We start from the raw sequence: 21,409 nt of genomic DNA, 5'->3' as shown, positions 1-21,409 counted from the left end.
GTTAGTCAGGGATCGCCAACAAAAAAATTGGTTGTAACTTCTTAATGAAAGGCGATATTGGCGAATGTGTTAGACTTGTGGTTAAAAAGATTGGTAGGGTTTCCCTTGTTAGAGCAGAGGATCTGTTGCCAAAGATGCCATTTCTCTTCCAAATGCTGTCCTGAAAGCCTTTTATAAGATATAGTTTCTTTGGTAGAACTACGTGGGAAGTTGCAGTTTCCAACGTAAAGCTTTGCAAAACTGTCTGTACCTCCAATTGAGTTTCGTGAAGGCAGCTAGCCAGAAGATTAACAGCTTACTCTTTGGTAACTATGCCAAGACACGTAAAATGTAAACCTAAGTTCTTGCCATTTTTCCTATGCTCCAAGAAGTAAAACACTAAAGATAGCAGGAACCTGCTCCACTATCAAAAGGACCCTTCAGTCCAAAAAAAAAAACCAAGAAGAGATTTAGATTAATTTGAAAAATATAAAAATTTTAATAAAGGCTACATCTCTTAATTACAATAATTATTGTACCAAGTAATTTTTTCTTTAAATGAAACTCTTTATAATGCATAATTTACAGTATAAGTAGAACAAATGTCATGGCAAAAGTCATAAAGTACAAGACTTGTAGTAAAAAGGCATAAAATATATTATACATAAACCCCTTAAACAAACAAGGGAGAGTCTGCACCCTGAACATAGGGCAAAGCATGGCATAGTAACACCATGCAGGCACAGGTACTGTACTGATTGAAGGTTTTTTTTCCTTTAAAAAACACACACTATAGATAGTGTATTAATAGTATTTCTTTCCACCACATTTTTTTCTACACTATATACAATCATACTATACAAAAGAAATGTAAGATTGGCATAGAACGCACCAACTAGAACCAAGAGGATATCCAAATTAAAGGTCTTTCCTGGAGTATGTATGTGTCCCCACCCTGTTGTGTTACACTACACAAAAATGATACAATCAGATGAGCGGACTGTTTTGACAATTTTACAGCTCAGGTTGTTCATATTTCAGCCATTCAGTACAACAGGCAAAGCCTTATAACATGGTAGAGTGCAGAGGAGGAGAGGAGCTGTTTCAGCTGCAGCCCCCAAAGCCAGCCATTGTATCATACTTGTCCAACAAAGGAGCTAAGATGACTTATTCGCCCAAGGCAAGCTTAGAAAGCTGTGACGTCATTCCAGACTGGTTTGTCTGGTAGAATAGCAGGCTTTTGGTTGAGCACAACAATGGCAACACTTAGGAGACTACATCAAAAATGATATACTAGCTCTCTTAACTTGGATGCTGGAGTAAATTATTTGATCCAAGTATGCTGGGCCATAAACAATACATGCAGAGATGTTGTCAGCCTTTGGTTCTCCAGTTGTTTTGGACGACTGCTCCCAGATGCCAGTATGGCCAATATTCAGGGGTTCTAGGAACCAGTGTCCAAATCCTGGAGGGACCCAAAGCCCCACTGTTCTAACAGCCATTCCATCGAAGATGGGAAACCACATCTTGAGACAGTTCAAGTCTATTAATTGCAGTTGCAACATAGAAAGTGTTGCTACAACAAGTGACCACATGAAAGAAGCCGTGGAACAAGGATATGCTATCTGACACTGGTGAAGGACATACCATTTCTAAAATATATATAATCTGGCTATATTTATGTCAGTGTAAATGTGAACTGGTAAGCTTCATGTACCACTTTTCCTCCTCTGTTTAAGATCATTTTTTACAATGAAACTGGACAGTATGAAATCGCGTGTCCCTTGTCTGTGCTTGGGATTTGCCACAGTGTGCCTTATTTACTAAAGGCATGCAATGGGGAGCATATATATATATATATATATATATATATGTGTGTGTGTGTGTGTGTGTGTGTGTGTGTGTGTATATATATATGCATGCAGAGGTATATTATTACCACAGAAACTGAGAGCCCTTCCACACAGCCACATAACCCATAATATCAAGGCAGATAATCTACAATATCTGCTTTGAGCTGGGTTATCTGAGTCCGCACTGCCATATAACCCAGTTCAAAGCAGTTAATGTGGGATTTTATTCAGCTGTGTGGAAGGGGCCTGAGTGACAAGACCCATATATGTTATTATTATCCTTTGTAGCAGTGTTATTATTGAACCCACGAGAACACTGTTAGGTTTGGTGCAGCTGCAGCATTCCCAGTCTCCTATTAATGGTTAAGAAATCAGGAGCCATTATGGCCTTCAGATGCTCTTTCCTCCTCTGCTCTTGCTCTTGACTATCTCCCATTCCTCCCATACTCTTCCTTGGGAGCTAACCAAGATGGCAGCATTTGCACCAGTCTTAATAGTAACCAGAGTGTGCTTCAAAGTCAGACTTTGCAGCTATGATCATAGGCAAATTAGCAAACTCTTTCATTCAAAGGTGCTCGCCGTTAACACCACACAGTTGAGTTCAAATAAAGACTGGTAAGAGGAAGGGAAAGGATCTTAATCTGTTGGAAGCTCCTGATTAGTTAATCATTATTAGGCAATCAAGAATACAAATTGAGCATCTCTTATCCAGAACTCCAAAATCCAACATACTCCAAATCTGAGAATTGTCCAATGGGTGGCTGAGACAATAAGACTTGTATTTGCTTTTGGATCGTTCAGTGCACACAAACTTTGTTTCATGAACAAAAATACTGTACAAAATTAGCTTCAATGTTGTGTATAAGGTGTGTACTGAACATAAATGAATTTTGTGTTTAGACTTGGGTTCCATTTCCAAGCTTTCTCATTAAGTATATGAAAGTAATTCCAAAATCTGAAAAAAAAATCCAAAATACAGAACACTTCCGATCCCAAGCATTTTGGATAAGGGATACTCAAGCCGTATTATGTCTACACCAAGCCTTAGAATCAGAGCAGCATTGATTTAAAAACATTATTCTCGAGAAAAGCACATGTGTAAGACAATTTTCATTATTTCTCTTCCTCTCCTGTCCTCAGAAATAAAACAACTGGAGAAATGTTGGATATGACATAATCCCAGCTGGCTTTCTAAGGTGGCAAGAAACAAATGCACTTTTTATTTTTATTTTTTTCAATTATTTAGACAGTGGAAATGATGTAAAAATAAAATATAAAACCAACCTCTTCCTCTATATCATATCCCCTTTCTCCATTGTTTAAAGCAGCATGTCCGTCATTGGACGTAAGGGGGAATAAAACCAGACTGTTCAATAAATATCAATAAGGGTTATCATACGATAAACTATACACAGTCTCTTAGTCCATAGGTGTGGGATCCCTAGGAAGCCATATATTATATATGGAAGTCTTTCGAAACAATGGGCTGCATCTTCAGTAACCAAAAGTGGTCATGTTCATAATAAATAGTTCAGAGTTGTCAACACCTTGGTACCCAACGCAACGGACTTCTACATTTTTCCCCTCTAAGGCTGATTTGGCAAAGTCTTCACAGATGTCCGCTTATTAACGTTGCTTCTTCTTCTTCATTGGTTCAAACTTTCCTTCAAAAGCTTGATTCGGTGGTTGTGTCCAGAGGCTGGCCTCATTAGCTTATGTCTCCCTAAACACCTTCACGCAGGAAAGGCCAGCCAGGCAGTCAGTCAATCCTCTCAACTTTCCCCAGGATCCTTCCCTCGTACATGGGCAGAACGGTATCGTCATCCCAGATTTCTTCAAAAACTGCACCACAGTCAAACTCATCACTTGCCCTTTTGAAGTAATACCTGGAATCAGTAAGATCAAGAGATGCAAAATAAATAAAAAAGAACTTTGGAATTACTCTTAAACACACAATCAACTTTTCACATATGGACTCCCAATATGCGTTTCCCAGAAAAATCCAACAACCCAATAAATTTGTTCATATTTCTATGTATAATGGGTAGACATTTGCTCTTTGTCACCAACATCTGTCTAGGTCAGAATGTTGCTTGTTCACTGTCAGGTTAATCACATGTTTCCAGCACTCTCCAAAAGGTCTAGCTTATAAGCCCCTACGCGGCAACCAGAATCCAATGGCTCCATTAGCCACTAGTTGAACTTCTCCCCCATGAACTCCTCCTCTAGTTCCCTCTTAAAGCCATATCATCCATAACCAAATTGTATGTTCGACTTTCTACAATGGAGTATTTAGGCCCCTTCTACACTGTCCTTGTATCCCAGGATCAGATCCTAGGATATAGGGCAGTGTAGAAGGGGCCTTATAGTTTTTTTATTTAGCAAAAGACCCCACTCTTAGTCTATTAGGGAAAGATAGGCTAAAGTAAAAGTGAACAAGAGTATAACAAGCAACGTTTAAACGTCTCAGAGTGGGGAAGACAAGCAAAGGTCGTAGGAAGGAGAATACAGTCAATCCTCCACATTCACTGGGATTAGGGGCACAGGACTCCTGTGAAAGCGAAAAACTGCAAATAGAGAACTGGAGGAAGCTGACAATTGAGTCACACTGGAGGACCTAGAGATTTCTAGACAGAACATTTTAAACCAAATCTGTGAATACTCAAACCCGCAAAAGTCCAGACCGCAAAATGTGGACAGCCAACTATGCATAGTCTGGCAAGTATGCAGCACTGGCTATTAATACAAGATGACTTGAGGGAATGGAAATAGTGTGATTCATAATTCTGTCTTTTGTGGTCACAAAATACACTAAATGGTGGACTGGGAAAAATCAAAGGAGTTTGCATCTCCAGTTAAGCTTGTCGAGAGACCTCCAAGTTGAGTTAACATCCAACCAGTTCCATCTTTAAAATCAACATGGATCAGTCAAATCAACTATGGAGGGGCTTCAGCAAGCCTATATATCCAGTTATCTTAAAAATAATTGCCCAGGTTCTGAATACCCTCCTGCCAATTTCAGCTTCAGAAGGTGGCAATGGACAATTGAAAATAGGCAATGTAAACAAACAGATGGGGGTAAAGGGGGATACTCTTGACGCCCTGTATCCAAGTCAAGGATGGAAGGCCTTCGGGGATCATTAAGTACATTTTGTGACCACAAGATTATAGCATGACACATGACTCTACAATAATAATGGTGATCAGGAAACTTTTGGCTTTTCCCTTAGTGTCTATCAATGCTCACAATCTTGCCTTACATCATGTGTGAGCCGAGCACCACTGATTTCATCCAACCGCACATACTTAACAGTCTTGTTTCCCCATGAGGACTGGCCCTGAATTGCCTCCGGGGCCCACAGAAGCGGGTTGACTGCCAGCATCTCATTTTGAATATACAAAATGCTAGGCCAGTCAACTGAACAACAATGAAGGAAAAAAGGTTTAGGAAAAAGAGGAGGACAAGTAATTTCACAGTCCAGCTAAATTCTATATACATACACACATGAGAAGGCACCTTCAGGACGTGCCTTTAAAATTTACGTTTTAAACCATTTATAAAAGGAGTACTGAGTTCTCCCTGTCCAAACCATCTAATTTAAGGACATAAAAATTCAAAGTAATCTCCGTTGTTTGACCTTGTACAATGAGAAGCTTCTATTAAACAGGAGGAGAAGGGTGCATAGTTATCTCATTGTGCCTCTAGGTGAAAATCTTTAAACTCCTTGCACTTTCAGAACAGATTGTACACTCTACCATGTGCCCAATTTCATCTGTTTCGTAGCGGCCCTTATGTAATGAGCAATCTTGACTTGGATGGCAATATTTGACCCAGGAAGGTCAGGCGGCAGTGTCCTGCTTTCCTTTTCTTTGGCTTGGGATTGTTAGATCACGAAGCCGATGTTCAGGCAGACAAAAAAGTGCCCCTTCCCCTCTTGTGTCAAACAGTAAGGACCCCTCTATTATCCTGAATTAGACCGTTCAGCTTCTTGATTAAAGGTTCCTTTTATGCCCCTTCCAGCATTCTTCCTTCTCAGGCTGCTTAATTGCATATGCACAAAATGAAGGCCTTCCATTCAGAGGGTTAGCATTTAGGGAGCCTGCTTGTCTACTACCACACACACACACACACACACACACACACACAACTTGCACCCAAGCTGATCTCTTTTTCTCCCCAAGAAGCAATTTTGTTATCCAATCACTGGAAAAAAAGAAGCAGCAGTGAGAAGGGGGAACCCAACCTAACATCCCCCTTGGTTTTTAAACAGATCCCCCTTTACTTTTATAAGAAGGCAACTTGCTACAAGCTAAAAACTTGTTGCTTTCATTTGTATGAATTAATAAGGAAAAACCATCCCTCTCAAGATTTTGGATTTCCTTTATGCCAAGACAGCTTCCTTGGGAATCACTCAAGTATCCATTTTGCTTTGGTATTTTAAGATCTCAGAAGAGAGCTTTCCAAATTTTTCATGTTGGCGACACACTTTTTATACATGCATCGTTTTGCCACACAGTAATTCAGTTTTACCAGCAAACCAGAGGTTAAATCAACCCTTGTAAAAGATATGGAGGCATATATAAATTGTAATTACAAAATGTTGGGCCACGCAACGCGTCTCATGAAAACCTTTCATTTATACATATTTTAAAATACATGATTTGTAAAAAATATATCATAAATGTCCAAAATTTTTGTCATTTGTAAGAATATATAAATATGTGGAAGATTTAAAGGAAATTCTACATTTGCGCAACACTCGGTAGCCACACACACTAACTAACCCGTCACAACACAGTTTGGAAAGCTCTGCCTTAAGGACCTCATCACACTAGAACTTTGATCCACTTTAAATCCACTTTAGAAAGAGGGCTTTAAACAGCTCAGCCAGACAGGTCCTGGGCCTTACCAAACTACAAACTCCAGAATTCTACAGGAATCAGAAACCGGATTTAAAGTGGATTCATGCTGTAGTGTGATGAGGCACTTAGTAAACATACTAACAAGAGGCTTTTGAAAAAAATATCTGCCAGCTTTGATTAGGCAGACAACAACACAACTCTTATTAACCAAGTTAAAAAGAGGGAAACAATTTGGGAAAGGCGGTATAAACTAATTTAGTTATACCGCCTTTCCCAAATTGTTTCATCTCTTTTAAGATGAAGCTAAGAATGTCACAAAATCAATTTCCTTCAATAAAGACAAGGGCAAGATTTGCCAACTGCTTGGGTCTGTCTTGCAGAGGCCTGACCAAAGCACAACTGAATTTCCTCCTGAAATCCCTCCAGCTAGTAAGTGAGGGAGGAAGAAACGAGGGAAAACTTTGAATGAGGCACAAAAGGACTTTCGCTGGGTTTTATCTGCTCCTTTCCAAGAGGATAAACAGCTGTAGCAATAACTTCCCCCTTGATCTTCAACTCTGGCAGCGCTGACCAAATTCTTTGTTTGAACACAGCCACATTTTATTTTCTTGGGGGGAGGAAGGGGGGAAAGGGAGGGGGAGCTCCACACACTGTGACCTTTTCCATAACTACAGCCTTATTTCTCAAAAGAAGAAAGAGGAGGAAAAGTGGAAGGGAGAGGGACGGAGAGAGGGTGGGCCTAAGAGAGGATGCAGACTAATATCTTTTCTCTACAACTTCTTAAAACACACGAGGAGGTCCTTCATTGCTCATAGACATAGCTTCTCCCCCCAAACCTATCTACATTTATGGCGATTTTGGCTTTGTTTCCCTTTTGCACCTCTCTTTGCTGCTTCCTCCCTTCCTTCTACATCTGGCACCCATACAGTCTGCAAAAATTTGCGCTCACTCTGTGTGTGTGTGTGTGTGTGTGTGTGTGTGTTTGTGTGTGTCCCATACACCTTTTTCCTTTCTATTTTTTTTACTGTTACCCAACACTGTCCAGTATGTATGTAGGCAGTGCGCATGAAGTCTAGTCATTTTTTTAAATAAAAAAAGATGCATGCATAAACCATAAATGCATGTTGGATAGCCCTCTCTTCTAAGCTACCCGAGAGAAACCCGAGGTACCTATGTTGCAAACTGACTCGTTCAATAAAGGATTCTGAGTGTCAACCATTTATGCATGTCTTTGTGTGTTAAAATGAAAGGCAAAGGCTTCAAAGCCATGCTTATTAAGTGTGCCTTAAGAACAAAATCAATGCCAGATGTGACCAGAGAGACCAGCTCCTTCTTTCCTAAGCAATCCAGCTACTAAGGGGACAGTACGGCCCTCGTTCCTGAAGGTCACCTGCGGTTTCATTCCAAGTCCAGCCAAAAATTTTTTAAAAAATAAAAGAATCAAAGCTTAGATCAAAATGATTCCCTGGGGGAGAAACACATTTGGATAATTACTTTCACCTTGTGTCTGTTTGAGATTTAAAAAAAATAGTGATGGGTCTGAGCTTCTTTTGTACACATAGGTACAAAAAGAGAGAGAAAAGAAACCCACACGCTCAAAAGGAGTCCCTTATGACCAGGCAATTTAAAATGGCCTAATTATCACAGAATGCCATGGAACAAACAGAAAAACAGTAGGCCCTTGGAATTTGCTGGGGTCTGGTTCCAGGACTCCCAGTGAAAACTAAAATCCATGGCCACTCAAGTCCTATTACAGGTAGTCCCCAAGTTATGAACAAGATAGGTCATGTAGGTTTGCTCTTAAGCTGAATTTATATTAAAAGCTTTGGGTAGCACAGGGAAGGGCTAGCACCCCTATGGTGTTTGTTTTGCTGTCTGTGTCCCAGTTCAGAAGATTTCACCTCTCTTTTTGTCCCCGTGATAATTGGATTTTGACAAATTTGGCTTCTTGTGGAAACAAGGATTTGGTGATAATGCTGCAGTGGAGACACCTTTCCCCCTATGATAACAACTCTTCCAGGAGTAAATTTCCCTTCTGAGGCGTAGATTTCTGAGGATGCCTGTCATAGATGTAGGTGAAACGTCAGGTGAGAATGCTTCTGGAACATGGCCATACAGCCGGAAAACTCACAGCAACCCAGTGATTCTGGCCATGAAAGCCTTCGACAACAGATTTCTCTTACTTCTTGTTGTCTCAACCCTCTCCTGTTGTTTCACCCTGGTTCTTAACTATGAGTCGTTTGTACTGCAAATGTTTGTAACTTAGGGGCCATCTGTATATATAATGGCAAAGTAAAAAGGTATTTTTTATAGAAATGACAAAATCAAGGTTTTTTGTCTGGAAGTTTTCGTTTTGGAATATGTTCAATCACCAATTTGCCTCTGTTGAAGATGGTTCTGTATGCATTGTAACACACACACACACACTTCCATCACATCACCACCACAGATAGTTCACTGTAAATATTCTGCTCAGAAGTACCTGTGTCACAAATCCATAAGGTAAAGGTAAAAGTTTCCCCTGACGTTAAGTCCAGTCATGTCTGACTCTGGGGGGTTGGTGCTCATCTCCATTTCTAAGCCAAAGAGCCGGCGTTGTCCATAGACACCTCCAAGGTCATGTAGCCGGCATGACTGCATGGAGCGCCTTTACCTTCCCGCCGGAGCGGTACCTATTGATCTACTCACATTGGCATGTTTTCGAACTGCTAGGTTGGCAGGAGCTGGAGCTAACAGCGGCTGCTCACGCCACTCCCAGGGTTTGAACCTGGGACCTTTCGGTCTCCAGCTCAGTGCTTTAATGCACTTCGCCACCAGGTCTCCACAAATCCATACCCTGTTTCCCCTAAAATAAGACATCCCCAAAAAATAAGACCTAGTAGAGGTTTTGCTGAATTGCTAAATATAAGACCTCCCCCAAAAGTAAGACCTAGCTAAGTTTTTGTTTGGAAGCATGCCCGGCTCCCACCAAACAAAACACCATAGCATGCAGGATTGGTAAATGTACATACCAGTTGTATATGGAAATAATGGTAGTAATAAGAAATTCTTGACAGAAGTCACAGTTTGTCTGGTTTGGTTATGTTGGTTTGTGATGACAACTACTGTACAGTATAGAATAAATGTTCATTTTTTTGTTCAACAATAAATGTGAATTCTTCATGGAAAAATAAGACATCCCTTGAAAATAAGACCTAGCGCATCTTTGGGAGTAAAAAAAATATAAGACACTGTCTTATTTTCGGGGAAACACGGTATCTTACTTCAAAAACTAGAGTATTCGTAATTCTAGAAACTCTAAGGTAAGTGAGAGGGCATTCTTCGGATACCCAAGAGAAGTTTCAGATTAAGGATTAATTCATGCTAGTCTTAGTTGCCACTGGAAACCAACATGGTTTACAGATATCTTACTCATTCAGATAGCACTATGTAACACAATTTTTGTTCCTGGGTTATAAATGTCATTTTGTAATTGTTTCTATCATAATAAGATGAAAAAGGTTTATTAAACTGAAAAAACGTCATTTTTGCGGGACATCCTGTAGCACATTTTGCTATAGTTTTTCAATGAATATCTCATAGAGTCTCAACTAATTCAACATAGTATGTGGGATCCACAAAAATGAAATTTTGGGAGTAGAACAACTACTTTCAAAGTAAATACCACACAATTAAACAGGAATAACACTTTCAAACCAGGAACAGAAAATTTTTCATATTTTGTTACATAGTGTAATTTAGGAACACATCCACTGTCATCTAGGGATGTAGGCCTTCACATATTTACAACATTTATCACATGATTCCCATCAAATACATGCAACCCCTCCAAACCAGTTCATAGCCATATTAAAAACACAACATCAATAAAAAGAAATATTCACAGACTAAAAGCCAACAGCAGTGAAAAGTTCCATAAAAACCAGATGATGCCTTGTGAGCAATGCTAAGACACACTAAAAAGCCAAAGAAATAAAAAGGATCTTTTGCCTGGTGCCAGAATGATAAGAGCCAGCTTCAGGCAAGCCTTCGTGGAGAGCACTCTCCAAAGGGAGGGAGAAGGCCCAATCCCAGATTCCCTGCGTGTCTCACATCAGATGGCAAAAGAGATCTGCAAAAAGGAATTGAGGTCTTTAACAGCTCTAAGGTAGCCTCCTCTCACCCACGCCTCTTTTATAAAAGAGGAAAACCCCTTTTAAGGGGTCGATTTTCCAGGGCAAAACTATGGATCTTTATAGTTGATTTTCATTCTAAAGTCAATTCGACCTCCAGTAGCAAAGCTTGGGACAGTGATCACCCCACCATACCAAACAAATCCCAAAATCCAAGCCAAGACAAGTTATATTCAGTGCTTAGAGTAAACCATGCAAACAAATTAACTTTTGTGCAATTGGTTAGACTTCCAAGAGTTTTCTTTTTCATGATGCTTAGAAGCTCTGGCCAGACTTTAACTGTGCAAGAGCAATGGAAGAAGGAAAAAAATATAGAGCCTGGGAGTTTAAACAGCCATCAAAAGGCAAAGTGACGAGGCAGGAAACAACTACTATACAGCTGAAACGGGTTGTGTGATGAAATGAAGCTTCACTTATTTTCATCTAGCTTTAGAGCACCAGTTGCTGCTCATAGATTATCTCAAGCTACTTTCCCCTGTTACATGGGCTAGGGACATTTGCACCTATCTTAACTTGAAACATGTTTCAAGTACACAAAGCTCACTACAGGGAAGTTGGAGAAGTTCACACTTTGGCTATTTACACAGGAAGCTCAATAGCAACAACAACAACAACAAAGATGTATCATCTTTATGAGAGGGATAATCTACAGCCTCAATCTACATTATAATCAACTCCCTCTGATCCTATCCACTATCCAAAATTGCCTTCCAGATTTCATCAGATGGTTAGCTCTAATTTTAACTCGCTGTCCAATTTTTGCCTTTGCAAAATCCACTGTTCAATCCAGTTTCCAGTGCTCTTGGTAAATCCAGCATCTTTCTCCAAACAGTTCATGCATGGTACCTTAAATAAATACCATCCCATGTACAACATTATTCAGAATAGGCCATTTCCTTTGTTGAACTGAATCACAGCTCTTTAGTCACTATTCATGGACAAACAGGACTTTGTCTTAGTACTTGATTATTTGCTTAGCCTTGTGCAAAATGCCAATCAAAGAAAGGGAACATTCCAAGAATACCACCTCTCATCTAATAAGACACTGAACTGGGATCTAGTAAGTATCAAATAGTACCCTTTGCAATTGTTTACTTTGTAGATAATGATTCCCATTTGTAAGTTTATCATCTACAAAACCCAGAACCTAAATCAGTGGCTGATATCAGATCAGAAACTCCCCACTGGGCACACAGACTGGGTGACTTGGAAGGCACTGAACAGACTGCGCTCTGGCACCACAAGATGCAGAGCTGCTAACATTAAAAAATGGGGCTACGAAGTGGAGTCCACAACACGTAAGTGTGAAGAAGAGCAAACCACAGACCATTTATTACAATGCAAGTTGAGCCCTGCCACATGCACAATGGAGGACCTTCTCACAATGACACCAAGAGGCACTCCAAGTGGCCAGCTTCTGGTCAAAGGAAATTTGGTACAATGCCAAGTTTGTAACTTTGTTTATGGTTTCTCTATAAATTATAACTGTATTTTAAATTCACTTCTGACACAATACATAAATCTACAAAATGGAGATAATTACAATATGTCACAGAAATGGGCAGGTGTGACTCTGAAGTTTTTTTAATTGCCTACAAATCCCATCAGCTCTACCCAACTGGTGAGGGGTTCTGGGAGCTGTAGTTCAAAAACACCTAGAGGGCCGCAGCTGTACATCTTAATATGAATAATCAACAACAGGGAAATCTGGTCAATACTTCAAAGAAAAAAAATCATAATGCATTACAGCCAGAAAATGAACTCAAAGCTTTGAATGAACATTTTATACGCAAGAGCCTGGGCCCATCCATCCACTTGTAAAAGGTAGCTGTGCTGGCAATAATGTGGAACAGTCGACTCACTAGGTGAGACCTCATTCACTTGCCAGAGCAGCCAACCCAACTCTTAACTAGTATTGGTTTTAGTGGGTAAACACAAAGCGGAGAGGAGAACTTTGAGAGACGGCTGAGCTAGCTGCAGACAACCTTCAAAGAGCCCTTCCTCACTGTGGGAGGACGCTTACAAATACTCCTTGGTTATTTTGGCACGCCGTCTGTGCAAACACAAGGAAAAGAAGAAAGAAACCACAAAGATGCTTACCTATAATTTCCCTTTTTGCTCAGCTGCTCTTTAAAGTGCCCAAGTGTCAGGCTCTGGGCCTTTAACATCCTCCTATAGGGAATTTCTTCTCCACAGAAAAAATATGTGACAATCAACTCACTAGGCTGGGCGGAGTGAGTAGCAGGAAGTTTCTTTGGTTCTTTGTGACTGAAATATGGAGGGAGAAGGAGAGAAACAAGTTAAGACTCCACAAGATTCAGGATACAAAAAATGTGCAATTATCTGTCTCCTTTTTGTCAAAGAGGCCAATTATATGAGACCAAGTCCATTAAAAACATATAGCAGTTGAAAATTAAAAGCAAATCCTGGTGTCTATTAATATGGTAAAAGTTGAGGGGCTCCATGCCAGGAAAGAATTGCTAGTTGATGAACAGAGAGAGGAGGATTATATTGCTTGTAGAGCATTCAAATGAAGGGCATGACAAATAACACCCAGGTTTTAAAGCTCCAGCAATAATTACCAGCTTGAAAACAAAGTGAGAACGTTTACATGTGGATCCAGTTGGGTTCTAGAGCAAAGGTGGGTGAAGTGTAGGTTACACACAGCTTTCAAGTATTTTAAGGACATCTCAAGGTCCTGCCAGGCCCAATTCCAATATAGTTTGGATTTTTCCCTAACAAAAATGCAAAAAGGGGACTGTTCCCCATAACAACATTAGAGAGAGCAGTATAATCATGCTCATGGATTCCACTGATCTACATAAGTTCTTCTTTTCAACCAGAAAGTAAACCAGATGGTGACTGGGTTTATAAGCAAACATCACTACAATTAGCGATCGGAAAGCTAGGGGTATAACCCTACATTTGTCTACTCGGGGTAAGTCACAATAGCTGGGATCCAAAAGTGTACTAGTGGAAGACTTCCACTGGGGAAATGGAAACGTATGATCCCTGCTCTCCACACACCCTCCATGCACCCTCAACAGGGCTTGCCCCTTCGCCTCCTCTCCAGCCATGTACAAAACCCAAGCTCTGCTCCGTCCAGTTTTAGTTTCCCCAGTGATATGAGACAATGTGAAGGTTTTGCAAGGGCTGTCTGCATGTGTGAGAGATAATCTGTTACTGCAACCTTCCTGGTTGCAGTAACAAATTGGCTTCTTTTCTGGATGTACTTTTCTGGATGTACTGGCCTTTGAATTCCATGGACTTACTCTAAAGTGTACAGGTTCAAGATTGTAGCCACAGCCTCATTCCAACTTCTGGTCTATTTTATGAACCTTTTAGGAGTCTTAAGAAACTGTTGTCCCTGTCCTTGGACAGACCACACGGAGATATCGAGACTATCAGTCCATGCTGTATGACATCACCCAAGCTTTAGTCCTGTCTATGTTTTCTGATGCCATCTTTAGCTATAAAAGATGAGGACCAAATTAGATGTCTTGTAGTAATTTCTCATCCATGTGACCTCCCAGGTCACTTCCCTACAGTTTGAGTGCTGGTACCTTAAGAGACCTGCGTTCTTAACACTCAACATGACACGGAGCTACTTAAGCTTGTGTGAGCAAAATATTTGAATAAATATTCCTTGAGAGAGTGCTCAATTTATTGATAATAAAAACTGAAAAATATCTTCTGAAATTGGACAATCAATCTACTACTGATAAATCTTCTGCAATTTTCCATGAAGAGATTCAACAACCTTCTGTTTCCAAGTTTCTGTTTTAAACTCAATTTAATCAATTATTTTATAATTACTTCAAAACATTTGCATTGTTCCTAGGTGCCTTCAAGTTGATTTCACCTTATGGCAGCCCTATCATATGTTTGGTTTAGTTTTAGTTTTTTTGTTTGTTTGTTTTTTTGGTGACACGAGAGAGATTTGCCATAATGTTCTTCTAGGGGTGAAATTTGCCCAGGCTTAGCCAGCTGCTTTCCATGACTGAGTGGAGATTTGAACCCTAGTCTCCTGGAATCCTAGTGCGACATTCAGACCATTATGCCACACTGGCTCAAATATTTACGGATTTTATGGCTTTTAAAAAAACAAATACCCCTCCTACTGGGATGAAGAAACAGTGGCCTTCACGTTTATTGATATATCACTACTCTGGACCATTTGTCATGTTGCCTGAGGTGGTAGTTGCCCACAGATTGCCCACCTTTGCTCTAGAACTAGTGGTTCACTTCCCTCTCTTCCTCTTCTGTTGTCCACACATGCACAGACATTGAAAGTGAAAAGGAGAATAGGAGTCAATATTTTCTTAAGAGGAGGGAATGGACAAGGATGTAGATCTCCTATTTGCTGCTGGATGGCCTACAGGCACTTCTCCATTTCTTAGGCACCCTGTTTCCAAGCATCAAGAATAATTAAAGGTACAGTCTTGCCTATTTTATGGATGTGTATGCAGATGCTTCAGGATCCATCACTGAAAGCTTTGAGAGGTTTTAATTTAATCATGGAGATTCCCATGAATAGGAGCCTTGAATATTCACTTGAATACCAAGGAATATTCCATATATTCCTCTATACTGACAGGAATGAGGAAAGCTCCTGCTTATGTGGAGCACTAAGGATGCTGCTGGACTGATATTAGAGCTCTATCTTGTTGCATCAGATTCTGGGATACAGCAACAAGGCAGGCAGAGGTTTGGGACACTAATGCTTTAGTAGGAAGCGAAACAAGAGCAGATAGCCAAACTCTTGTCATATCTTGGGATCCTGAGGAAGTGAGATCCTCCTACAGAATAACAAACATCTCTACTACCCAGAGAAAAGCTACAGTGCCTTGGATACCATGGAGTCAACTTCTGAGGCCACGTTGACTTGGCATGTCAAAAGGTCATGAAGTCTTACTCCACAGTAATTTACTCTTCCTAATTTGTTCCAAGTCTTTGTAGAGTGGCTTTGGGAAAGGGGGGAGCTTCTAGCAAAGACAGCTGGTGGACTTAAGGTCAACCAATTAAAAATGAAAGGCTATAGTCAGGTGGCTTAGTTTCAACTTCAAACATTACTCATTGCTTAAGATGAAGAATGTAAGAAAGAAAACTTTAATTATTTAGACTGAAGCAGATTTCTTGTTAAAAAGAACTATCCTGTAATTAGATTAATCCAATCTTTGTCCACTTTACAGGAATGCAAGCTAAAAAAAGAACGAGTAGGCAAGACTTGCAGACGTTTTGTTCTTGTTTCACCCCGTCAAAAGGAAATAGCAGGCTACCAAGAAAGGGCTACAGTTTCAAAGCACTACTCCACTGATAAAATATGCATTAAAAAAGACAGTGAATATCTCTAAGCTGTACACGTTCCATATGGCAACACTCACTCTTCTGTTGCTACACTGGCATTGCAAAAAGGACCATTTCCTCCTGGTACGGAAGTCAAGTGGTTGCGATCCCTCGGCTGATTTGATGCTGAACATCTAAAAGTTTGGGAAGGGGAGGGGAGGGAGATAAAGAAAAGAATGATCAAACTTTAAAAAATCCTACCTGTACATCTAAGATCGTTGTGCTGAAACAATCAAGGGGAGAACTGAGGATGCTGAGGGCAAAAATATCCCTGTGTCTTCCAATGAAAAACAGCAAAGGCATCATTTGGCCAATTCATTGGATTCAGTTCCAGAAATGCATACATGGCCATTAAGGAAGCAAACAAATAAGGGTAGAATGTGGGATTCTAATTGTTCATGACAAGAGAGAAGGAGAGAAAGAGAGAGAGAGAGTGAGAGAGATTACAATTTCTACGGCACACTTCAGTCTCGCCACATCCTTGTTTCTAAATCCAGGACTGTGATAATTCCACATCACAAAGACACACACATATTGTGTTGTGCCATGAGATGAATTAACACAGAAATTGATTTGCAAACAAATTTATTTTTCAAGTACCCTAAATACTTGAGTATAAACTAAGTTTTTCAGCCCTTTTTGAAAAAGCCCCCCTCGGCTTATACTCAAGTGAGGGTCCTGGCCATCTTATATTCAGGTCGGCATATACTGGAGTATATAAGTAATCAGAGTTGGACAGTCTTATCTTATTGAAGTCTTTATTATTATTATCTTACATTACAGTTTTATGTAAATATTCAAAAACATTTAACCTACTGATGCCTCAATTAATGTAATTTTATTGGTATCTATTTTTATTTTTAAAATTTACCAGTAGCTGCTGCATTTCCCACCTGAGTCAATAAGTTTTCCCAGTTTTTTGTGGTAAAATTAGGTGCCTCATCTTATATTTGGGTTGGCTTATATTCAAGTATTTTTGTAGTTTCCTTCTCTAAAGCTCAAAGATTCTTCCAGGCTAAAATGCCACCAAGTTGGTGGGAATAATGTATGGGCACCGAGCTTCAACCCCAGTTCTTATCTCTAGAAGAGCTAAATGAATTCCAGAATTAGATTTTTCAGGATATGTTCATTCAAAAGTCTCAGGCCCCTTCCACACTGCCATATAAAGTACAGGTTACCTGCCTTGAATTGGAATTTATGGCAGTGGAGACTCATATAATCCAGTTCAAAGCAGATAATGGCAGTGTAGAAGGGGTCTCGTCATCATATATCATAGCCTATGGGGCACATCCAACCCTCAAGGGCCCTTTTTGACCACCTCCCCAAGTCCTTCCAACTCCTGCTCTGATATTTTGGTAAATTACTAAACTGCCATTTCTTGCAGCCTCCAGGAGAGGTAGATAACAAAGTCAATTTCCCATCCCTTCCCTAAACAGAAAGGGAAATGCCTCCAAAGTGATTGAAAATGACACAAGAAATAACTCCCAGTTCCCGCTTCCCAGCTATTTCAGGTTTCTGGTGGGATGTTACCGTTGTTTCTGTGGCTTGGATACTTCTGCTAGCCTGCGGCAAGCTTCCTCCAACTGAGCCAGGGTATTGGGTGGAGTCAGAGGGGGCATGGCCGGATCCTGGACAAAAGGGTGGGCCGGCTGAACGCCCCGTGGATGGCTGCTGCTCCCCCACAGGTGGTGACGGGCAGGACGTTCCCCAAGCCCGCCTCTGGAGGACTCAGAATTGTAGGCCTTCTTTGTGCTTTGTGTGCTGAAGAGAAAAAGACAGGGGAGGAAAGGTACAAGGTTATAAAAGCTGGAAAATATGACTTTAACAGCAGCTTCTGTTCAGTGCACTCTCTCTCTCAAAAAAAGGGAAAAAAAGAAAAGAAAAAGTCTGTCATAACATGAAAAGGGCCTCTTGCCAAAAACATGACATTTTTGTGGTTTTTCTGGTTCCGCAGAACAGCTTTCATATTAAACCAGAGGAGCAAAAGAGCTTCATTTGTTTTTAGTGATTGTAAAAATAGACAGCTGTGTAATAGATAAATATTTACCAGGAGCAAGAGTTGTTGCAGACAGCTTATATTTACCTATGGGGCTTGTGCTTGGATTGTCTTTCACTCTCCAGCATCCATTGCCAGACGTTCTGTGATCGGTCAGCCTCCCCCGCAGGTAGCTGCACCCCTGGAGGGATGGAGAGCCCTCCTCCTTCTCCACCTGGGAGGAGGACGCCATCTGGTAGCTTACAGTTCCTCTTCGGAAGCGTCCCTGTTCTGTTGAGGCTGTCACAAGAGAAGAGAGAGCATCACTTCAGCTTGTTACCACAACCGTTGATGCCTGAAACGTACACACAACATACATACACACCTCCCTCCAGCTCACCTTCTTCCCCTGTCTGCGCTCTCTCTCTCTCTCTCTGATCTCTCACACACTACCAAGAAACTCTGTGTTTTAGAAAGCTGACATGACACACACAATCCAGTCAAATTGTCCCATTCCTACACACTCTCTGCACCTGTCACTTGACTTCAGAATTTGCCCAGGAATGAACTTACCCGAAGGGCTCCAGCTGCGCCATAGGAAGTTCCACCCCTTTTGAGTGACCCTTGCACTTGGAGTAGCAATAGTAGTCGCTCCCTGAAGGACCCAAGCATTGGGCTCGTTGTGCTGCCTCTGCTTCTATCTGCTCCTTTGTTTTGGGAATGGTGTGGTGGTGGATGTAGTGATGGTGAACATGCTTGGTTGTCTGCTTGGTGACAAATCCTTTGCTGACAAGAGCACAGGCATTGGGTACAGAGGCTGTGCCAGGTGCCAGGAGCAATTTACCACCTGGGAAGCGGTCTGGGGAGCGTGCGCGAGGACTATGCCGTCCCATGCCGGGAGATTGGCACCCCGGTGTCTTCAGCACCCGTGAAAGATGGTCATCCAGGATAGCCTGGGGATCATCCTCATAGCTGCCGGAGGGGAGGAGAGTCAGGGGATGCTGTTGATGTTGGATAGGTGTAACTTCTCGGGTGGCCTGTGAGCTGACAGGAACATCAGATCCCTCCTTCTCTTCATCCTTCAGAGGAAAAACATAAGAACAACCAGTCAATGAAACAATTATGCTGAAAATGGGATAGCTAGTCACTGCCACAGGAATTCTTGTTATGTATTTATTCTGTCAACCAAGCTCACCCCCCCCCACCCAACCCGACTCCATGACACTCAAGATAATTAATGGCGCTAAAATCAGATAAAAGCAAATACAATTAAAATGTAAAAAGCAGATGAAAGGCACATGAGCAGAGAGAAACAATAACACCCAACCTGTCAAAGCCCTCCTCCCCGAGCCACAACCCACCTTTGATGCCAAAGGCCCATCTAAATAGGAAGGGGGGTGCCTGTCAGCGGAAAGGCAGCCTCGCCTTCCTCTCAGAGCCTGGGTGTGGTCAGTGAGAAAACCCTCTCTTCTATCACCATCAACCACAGGCAGCTAAAGAGGAGAAAATGACTTTCCTCCAAGATACCTTAAGATCCAGGCAGGCTTATATATTAGAGCATATAGTCAACTGGCCAGCACTAAATTACATACAGACTGGTGACCAGTAGGAGAGCCCCACGTCCTTCCACAGCGTTATGGATCTAACAAGTTCCTACATGCTTTTCAAAAGGTGGTTATTCTCACATATAGCAGTTTGCAGCTCTGTGGTAATTACACACTTCTTAACACCCAGAAGAGGGAAAGGACAGACCTGTGGAATCAGGTGGGTTGGTTTATTCGATAATAAGAGTGATCCAAGAAGACGCAAGGAAAACCTGCCTTGAGGTTTCATGAGATGGGGTGGGGGTCTTTAAATGCAAGGCAATGAAAACTGACAATTGCTCTGTGTTACTTAGGACATGATGAATTACACATTCAGTACTTTAGATACCTCAACACCCTCTTCTGGCTGCCCTCCTAGCACTCTCATGCCCCCAATGGTGGGTGTATGGGGGGTGGGGGTGGAATAGGGGACTTCACAGCAGGCACCCAAGATGAACAGGTTAATCCACCTACCTCTGTGATTTGCTGCAGCCTCTCCTCCAGAGAGTCCATGGTCTCTTGTTCCCGCTTGAGCTTTTCCAACCGAGAAATGAGCTCGGCGGCAAAAGCAGCTGGTTCCACGGGGGTCATTTCCCTAGGAAGGCGATGAGTTCTCTACACAGAGCGGGGACAAAAACAACGAGCCATGTTTAGGAGGCGGCAGAAGCCACGGCAGCTTAGCTCGAGCGGCATTTCTGGACCCGTTAAGCTTGTTGTGTCTCCATGTTTGGATGAAAAGACGACCGCAACTAGGCATGGTCTGCTCTGGATTTTTATGAGCTAGTGCTGTGGCCTCATGGAGTGACATCCTCCCCAATAGCGTTTGCCTTCGGCAGGAGCAGTTGGTCGCACTCCGAGGAACCCTGCTTGTTCTCTCTGTAGTACAACCAGCCCATCAGTAGCTACTCTGAAGTAGAAAATCTTCAAAGACTGTTGTCAAACATCAAATAAAAAACTCTGAGGTGGGAGGGAGAGGACTTTAACTCAAGGAATAAAAGTGGGAGTATAAACAGAAAGGAGTTGGAAATTAAAAAAAAATAAGATGGGGGAGAAAAAGGGAAGGGAACTGGGGAGGGGGAGAAAAAAGAAGTCAAACGGTTGCAGATCAGAGAAGTGCTGGTAATTTATTTCCTGGCTACACACTGGGCACCTTTGAGGTAGTGTTGTCTCAACAGTGTCCTAGATCTCTCTTCTCTTCTCTCTCTCTCTTTCCCCCCTCTCTTTCACCCCCTCCCTTGCCCTCCATCTCTTTGTACAGAAAATGAAGGAAGCTGCTGCAGGCAAGCAGCGATACACTGCTGAGCGTGCCTGCCTCAAGCAGATCTATCAAGGGAAAAGGGAACATCTCCAAATCAAGTGTAGAATATAAAAAGGCAAATGAGAATTTCTGCCAAAAAGAAGCAAGGAATGAGGGAAAGCTGTTTCCTATCACTTTCCCCCCTCGTATGCCCAGAAGCACCCCCATTTATTTCCTTTACCCTTAAATTCTGCATAAACACACACACACACCACACACTTTTTAACAGCCGAAAGCTGAACTGCCAACTCTTTCACATACTACCCATGAGATGAGTAAGGCTTCTCTCTTTCTCTCTTTCCCTCTCTCTCTCTCTCTCTCTCTCTCTCTCTCTCTCTCCA

The 21,409-nt window shown here is 41.5% G+C and overlaps 1 protein-coding gene across 7 annotated transcripts in view; it reads right to left on the bottom strand.

Annotated features, from left to right (window-relative positions):
* Positions 1–454: 454 nt before the first annotated feature.
* axin2 (axin 2) overlaps positions 455–21,409 on the bottom strand; it is a 148,863-nt gene continuing 127,908 nt past the window's right edge. For 6 of the 7 annotated variants that reach the window (XM_008116698.3, XM_008116701.3, XM_008116696.3 and 3 more), the window contains 7 exons: positions 20,246–20,386; positions 18,762–19,267; positions 18,297–18,488; positions 17,744–17,974; positions 16,252–16,347; positions 12,968–13,135; positions 455–3,718 (listed from right to left, as the gene is read on the bottom strand). In XM_008116698.3, coding sequence (XP_008114905.1) covers positions 3,592–3,718; positions 12,968–13,135; positions 16,252–16,347; positions 17,744–17,974; positions 18,297–18,488; positions 18,762–19,267; positions 20,246–20,386 — 1,461 coding nt within the window. In that variant the 3' untranslated portion in view covers positions 455–3,591. Of the gene's footprint in view, positions 3,719–12,967; positions 13,136–16,251; positions 16,348–16,414; positions 16,602–17,743; positions 17,975–18,296; positions 18,489–18,761; positions 19,268–20,245; positions 20,387–21,409 lie in introns of those variants that run through there. The other variant, XR_010003102.1, reaches the window with a different exon arrangement.

The sequence above is a fragment of the Anolis carolinensis genome, chromosome 2, assembly GCF_035594765.1.
Source record: "Anolis carolinensis isolate JA03-04 chromosome 2, rAnoCar3.1.pri, whole genome shotgun sequence".
In the NCBI taxonomy this organism is placed as follows: Eukaryota; Metazoa; Chordata; class Lepidosauria; order Squamata; family Dactyloidae; genus Anolis; species Anolis carolinensis.
This window is presented reverse-complemented; position numbering and strand designations above follow the sequence as displayed.